At 52.8% G+C, this 6,631-nt stretch overlaps 3 protein-coding genes across 3 annotated transcripts in view; all 3 read right to left on the bottom strand.

Moving 5' to 3' along the window:
• The window catches only part of ABB37_00102 (hypothetical protein), a gene marked incomplete at its 3' end in the record, with an annotated part of 1,005 nt that extends 54 nt beyond the window's left edge, over positions 1-951 (bottom strand). Inside the window, exon 1 of the mRNA XM_015796169.1 lies at positions 1-951. This exon is cut by the window's left edge and continues 54 nt beyond it. Within this exon, the coding sequence (XP_015664177.1) occupies positions 1-630 (630 nt within the window). The 5' untranslated portion in view covers positions 631-951.
• Positions 952-1,264: 313 nt separating this feature from the next.
• Positions 1,265-2,611, bottom strand: ABB37_00101 (hypothetical protein; the record flags this gene model as incomplete). The annotated part of the gene is made up of 1 exon (XM_015796168.1): positions 1,265-2,611. The coding sequence occupies exon 1, from the start codon at positions 2,483-2,485 to the stop codon at positions 1,265-1,267; it is 1,221 nt and encodes a 406-aa protein (XP_015664176.1). The 5' UTR covers positions 2,486-2,611.
• Positions 2,612-3,996: 1,385 nt separating this feature from the next.
• ABB37_00100 (hypothetical protein) lies at positions 3,997-6,196 on the bottom strand (the record flags this gene model as incomplete). Its single annotated transcript, XM_015796167.1, has 1 exon — positions 3,997-6,196. The coding sequence occupies exon 1, from the start codon at positions 5,404-5,406 to the stop codon at positions 3,997-3,999; it is 1,410 nt and encodes a 469-aa protein (XP_015664175.1). The 5' UTR covers positions 5,407-6,196.
• Positions 6,197-6,631: the final 435 nt, after the last annotated feature.

Below are 6,631 nucleotides of genomic sequence, written 5' to 3'. Positions count from 1 at the left end.
AAGCGGCGGCAACGGAGTCTGCGAGTTGAGAGACGGACGGCGAGCCGCCCGTGCGACAACGGCCGGTCCAGCAGACGGGCGAGTCGACGTGGGAGAATCGGGCAACGGCCCCGGCAGATGTGGCCGCTTCGGCGGAGACGGCAGGAGCCCCGACGGCGACGGCACCCCACGACCCGAATCCTCCGCACTGTTGAGGGATGTCAGCGGGGTGAGTCGAACACCTAGCGGGGCGGCAGAGAGCTGCGGCTGCAACTGTTTCTGCAGTTGCGCGTCCATCATCGCCGCCTCAGCGGGGTCGTAGGTGGAGAAGCCGATGGGGGCGAGTGAGCCGACCGCCGCGCCGGAGCTAGGGTGACGAGGGTCCGTCGCACCATCGTTGATGCTACCGGTGGACCGGCGACGGAGGTGGAGGCCAAAGGCGGCGGCGCCGCTTCGTTGTTGTTCCGTCAGCACGTTGGTGCCACCCACCGTCCCACGACGCACCGCCGTGACGCTTAGCGGACGACCGCCAGCGCCGCCTTTTGGGTCTTCCAGTGTCCCGCCCACGGCTTTCAGCTCATCGAGCAGGGCAGCGATGTCCGTCGCATCGACCTCGTCATTATGATGTACTCGATAGCTGTTGGGATTCATCTGTACAATCAAACTTCATAAGGTAACGCGCTTTGCTTCATGCGGGTTTTGCGCCAACACGGGATGGTTTGATGCCTCCTGTCCTCAATATATAGTTAAAAGCGGTGTCAATTGTCTATTGGAAAAGCTGGAAGGAAGTGTCCTTAACTCATGCGTGTGCGGACGACCCCCACTTCACTTGACGAGCCCGTGCCGCAAAACGTATTTACGATAGCTCTCGGTATATCTGTTGGTGTTTTCTTCCTCTGAAGGTGATTCGATAATGTTTGTTCAACACGACGGTTTTTGTTTTTTTTTTTGAATTGTTCTTCGCTTGGTACTGCCGTTATTGCAGAGAAAACAAGGGGTTGACGAAGAGCAGGGGCACGCCGGAAGAGGAAGAAGAAACGAAAAGGTGTGGTACAACATGTTTGACGCAATATGATCGAGTATTGGAATATTTAGTCAAAAAGTCCTTCGCTCAGCACGAAATAGCTGAAACAGAAGCGACTGCGCTCCTTTACCTCCTATTCCTACGGAGGCTGTTTGGGCTCATGGGGTACGCGGCTTTCCTTCTCTCTCTCTATATATATACGTACTCCTGCCGGACAGCTGGCAAATGCATTGCTCAGAGAAACACACACACACATGCCAATCAACTCCAGGACAGCAGTGTGTTTTCAAAAACTACGCACCGCGGCGCATTCAACGCCGTTGCGCCGATTTTCGCTCTCCACTGCGCTGCGGCCTGATCACTTGACCACATCACAAGCACGCGTTGCGCGCCAGGGCAGAGGATCTCCTCCATCTCACTCGCCATGCCGAGCTGCTTCAACCAGCGCCACACCAGCGCATCCCACATAGGCGTTTCATGAACATCCGTGCAATGCTGTGCAGTTTTCCTGTCGTGCTGGATGCTTTCTATTCCTTCTGCTGCCGCGGTCGTAGGCGGTAGGGTATCACTTTCTAAATCGCTGCCGCTCGCACTCGGGCTACGCGGCAGCTCTGTACACGTCACACAGACACACCGACGCCTCCACGACGCTTCTTGTTTACGTGACAGCGACACAGCAGGGGAAGATTGGAGGACAGGGAGGTCGAGCACGGGTGCCAGTGACACCGCACTCTGGCCCAGAATACCGTTGCCTCTTCCTTCATCGTACGCATCGCCGTCCGCTTCGCCGTAGGAAGAAGAGTAGTAACTATCATGCTGCATAGGCGCATACATGTAGTCCGGCAAGTGTAAAACAGGAGAAGGCACCACGGAAAACGCAGGTGGTGGTGGTGGGGGCGGCAGCATGGGAAAGGTCCCATTCAGAGCACTCTCGTGCAGAACACCGTCTGGCGCTGAAAAAAAAGAGTTGTGATAGACGGAGTTATTCGAATAGGAGGGATAGAAAGGCGCGGCGAGCGCAGGCGGTAAAGGGATGTCGTGCTGCACGTACGTGGATGAAGGTGCTCGAAAGAACGAGGAGTCGTACATTGGCGGTGTATGCGACCACGCCGCCTGCGCCAAAGACCGGTAAGGAGGAACGGCGGTCAACTGAGGCGAGAACGGTTGCAGAGCCGCCGTGTCTGTTGTAGTTCTCAATTGTGGCGGCACTGGTGCGTTCGTTAGGGGACTATCGTTGTTCACGGCCGCATTCTGCAAGCCTATCTTATTTTCCTGTACGGTAGATGTATTTGGATCGGTCGAAAACGATTGCAAAGGAGGAAAAGCATTCTTACCGTTGCCGGGGTCTACAGGTAGCCTAGGAGTTGCTGAAGCATCCGTTGGCGAAGGGGAAGAAGATTCTGAGGGGACCAGCGAAGCCTCGTTTAAGGTTCCGCAACCGGGAAGGCTTTTGTGGTCGTCGTGTGCAACCACACTCGCCATCCAAGGGAAACGTTAAACCACAGGATAAAGAGATGTCACTTAGTAATCGCCATCCAGTATTGAAGTCCGTGAAAAGCAGACATACCAGGCGGTGGGGACCGTCAGACGAAGCGGTATTTGTTCTCTGCGTCAAAGGCAGAAGAGGAGGCCATGCAGCCACAAAATTTATATATTGCAAAACAGCCGCAAGATAAAGCGGAGGAAAGGAGAGAGGGAAATGGAAAGAGCTCAATGCAATTGCGCTCAGGTGTGACGAACGCATGCGGCGAGACCGATGATGAGAATGCTTCGCTCCACTGTTCCTCCACACGCATTACGGCGGTGGTTCAGTTACTTCTTTGTGTCTTCTTTTGAAAAAGAGGTCCTGTCCTGCGTCTGACTAATTACCTGCTGCGTACGTAGCGCCGTAACACTCCGTCTGTTCTCTATCTTGATTTCAACGGTGAGCACACAGCTTTTGCACTACATGTCTTATTTCCGATTTCGTTGCTTCGTATCGCAATAGGCGCTCTTGGTATACAGAAAAGAAAAAACACGCTGCAGCAGCTTTGCCGAAACGCCTCAACAAGCGGGCTGGTCTACACAAATAGTAGTGCACAGTTGCGATCCAGTTATTTGTTGTCAACTGCAAAGCTATACGACAAGAACAGAAGACGCTGTATTTCAAAGAAGGAAAAGATGTAGACTTCCAGATGCCGACCTCGTTGACGCTGCCGAAAGCATAGGTTTAGAACGGCTATCGAGATCGTTCCGCCCCAGCCTAAGAGCCAGAAGTATGAATATTCGCAGTCGTCCGCACATCGTGTGACGCCGTCAAAAAAAGGGAATGTTTTGCTCAGATGCAAAGAGGAACGTCACCCTGACAAGGCGTCGCCGGCATCACATGCGGAAGTTCTCAATGAAAAACTAAAAAGGACAAGTAAGCGAGCAGCAGCAACAAAAGCACAGCTTTAAGGTGAGTTATTAAAAGAGCCCAAACACCTTTAAAGCAAGCTAAAGCCGGAAAAACAAAAAAAAAGAGAAACACCAAAGAACGCTCCTATACAAGGATTTGAAGAAAGCGACAGGAGAAGAACACAAAAAACGACGGTGCAACGTACGCCTTTCGTAGCGGCTGTGCAGTGATGGCCTTTCTCCCTCCGGCCGAGTGCGGTTTTCTCCGTTTCACGCATCACACTCTACGGCATACATGCCTTTGAATAGGCTGCAGTTGCTCAGGGAAGGAGAAGAGGCGATGGCAGTGAAGGGTAAAAAACCGCGAAGAGAAGAGTAATGTACAGGTGAGGCACGTGTGAAACTCAAAGGAGATTAACTTGCTTCCTGCTTTCTGCGTTCTCGCGGGTTCGCGTGCGTTGAGGGTGCTTCATCGTAGCTGGAAGCCCAGCTGGCTGACAAACCAATTTCCTTTTCCGCTCGCCCGTCCCTATAGTTCTCCGTTGAAGAAGTGGTGGTGTTGTTGCGGTTGAACACCTCCCGTAGAGAAAAAAAAAAGAAAAACACAACATGCGCCTTCACTCGTTGTAATGCTCCACGATAGCGTTCGCCGGAGTTGTGCTGCGGCTATCCGTCATCATCGCTATGGACGAGCTGCTGGATGTGGGCGGCAGTGAGTTGGTTGGGAAGAGCGTTTTCTCCGACATCAGCGTCGGAGAAGAGTTGTGAAGCACGCTATTCGTGCCGGCTGCCGGAGGCGACGATGCAGGACTGTGCCTTTGTCGTCGAGACGCTTCCTGGATGTTGATGTAGCCCTCACTTACAATTCCGATGAAAACTGTCGCCAGCGCGGCCCACTGCGACGACCGCACCTGATGCCCGTGAACGTAAATAGAAAGCAGCACACTGCCAACTTTTCGCAGCAGCGTCATGGCCGTCACCGTCAGCGTGCCGAAGACGCTGATGGTGTGAAATATAAAAAGCTGACCGGCGGCGCTGAGCACCGACATGAGCAGCACATCGTTGCGCGCTTCATCGCAGCGCGCGAGAAACCCAACGAAGTTGGAAAGATCATGAAAAGGAAGGAAGGACAGGCTAGCAGACGCCGCTCTGACACCCACCTGGTCGGGGCTACGTGCCACGGACGACAAGACAAGATCCACAAAGGAGCACAGCCACGCCCACGGCTGCTCGCCCCACTCCAACACGGCCAGCACCGACAACACACAAATGACGGAGACGAAGTTGGTCCGCATCATAAGCGACGCCCCGCTCCAGCGATGCCGCCTCACCAGCACATCTTGCGTCGAGTTGGTGTAGCCGTCCATCAGCAGGTTCACTATCATTAGCGCCACCCCGAGAACCGACAACGAAGACGTTGCCGGCGGATCCGTCGCCTTCGCGGGCTTTCCGCCCGGGCTTGAACTCCGATCCAGCAGCGCAAACGTGATCACACCACCGGTGATGCAAAAGCACGCGATGACTTTGCGTGCGGGGTAGCGGGTGTGATACCAGACGGAGCCGACAAGCATGACGGGCAGCATCTTGGCCATTTTGGCGGTCAGTGTAACAGGAAAAGAAAGACGGCGCATCGCAGCGTAGCCAAGCGAGGAGCCGAAGATGTTCGAATAGCCCATTGCCAGGAGCTCCGGTACGTCGCGTAGGGTTAGTTTCGTCTGACCTTGGAGATCGCTCCTCACACTTGTAGTGCGGGTGGTGACTGCGGAAGAAGTACCCGGACGCTTGGCGCACCTGCATACGACGTTGTGAAAGCCCAGTAACGTCGCACTCATCAAGAAACCCGCCAGCGTCTGCGTCAGCGTCATGCCGTACACGGTAGACAGAAAGACCCTCTTGTGCGCGGGAAGGACAACGTCATTGCTTGCTGCGTTCTCTTCCAAGATAAGATACGGCTTCTTGATGACTCGTTCTTGCTTTAAGGACCACCACCCAAAACACAGGTTGATGCCGACAAGACAAAAAAACATTTGGACAAGGAGAAAGATAACGCTGGAAGTTCCTGTGGCCTTTGCTGGCAAAGGCGCGTTGTGGCGGCCCGCCGCCGCATCTGAGACGTGTGGCCTCGCATCGCTTGACGGCAACTCTGTCTTGGTGAATCTCCTTCGAGGGACCATCCGCACTCCGCTCCTCCTCTTACTACTACGCAGCCTTTTTTTTTTTGGTTGTTGCTGAGATTCTTCTTGTGGTTGCTGCTCCAGCGGAGTACACAACAGGGTGTTCTACCAGGCAACTAAACAGTGAGGGACAAAAAGCACGTGTCAGCTCAAGGAAGAACGCTGCTCGAACAATGATGATAACTAACAAAGAAGGGAAAGCACGAATAGGGAAAACGTCGAGACAGGAGTGGTCGTCAACAGCGATTAAGTATGACAGAAAAGCTAATGCTTAAGAGCCACCCTGATGAATGAGGAAGTGAGGTGTACGCGTATGCGGATATGAGAAATAGGCGCAGCCGACTGTAGCTTCCACAAGACGGAAAAAAATGATAGGTGAAGAAAACCTAAATAACAGACAATGGTAGCCCAATTGAAGGGGGGAGGGGGGCTGCGAGTGTGCAATTGCGGATGCGCTCGTGAGAAAGACAATGGATACGCTGTGTATTTTTTATTATTATTCGCTTCAAAATTTGGGATCTGATTGACTGATGTCACACGATTGCAGTGCACGCAAACAATACAAAGAAAAAAGAGAGAAAAAGATTGTGCTGTTCCGCCCAAGATTCTTTGCTGAATGTTACTTTAGTTGTTTTGTTTTCCTTTCGGAAGGAAGAGAAATAGAGGGTAGAAGGAGTGAAAGCATGACAGAGATGGCGACCCGATTCTTTCGTTAGCGAGACGAAAAGCACGACTGTTTCGTGTCAAACATCGGAGAAAAAGTGCTGGATCTTTCGTATCAAACGAAGCGCATCGTCGTCAACGTAAAATAGCTCAACTGTACCTCAGCTGCCTCCAGAATGCGCCACGCTGAATCCTCAAGAAGACGGAAAACAAATTCGAAGCGCAAGGTGTGTGTGTGTGTGTGTGTGTGAGTGAGTGTTTTAGTTTTTCTATCACACTCAAATAGAAACAGCCTCACCGCCAACAACCTCAACATGTTTTTCTCCTTCTGTTCGTAAGGTGGCACCCACTCGACTGTCACAATGGAGGCACATCTTCGATTTTTTAAAACGACAAGGTGTCTAGAAGCTTGCAA

The sequence above is a fragment of the Leptomonas pyrrhocoris genome (assembly GCF_001293395.1).
Source record: "Leptomonas pyrrhocoris isolate H10 chromosome Unknown, whole genome shotgun sequence".
Lineage (NCBI taxonomy): Eukaryota > Euglenozoa > Kinetoplastea > Trypanosomatida > Trypanosomatidae > Leptomonas > Leptomonas pyrrhocoris.
This window is presented reverse-complemented; position numbering and strand designations above follow the sequence as displayed.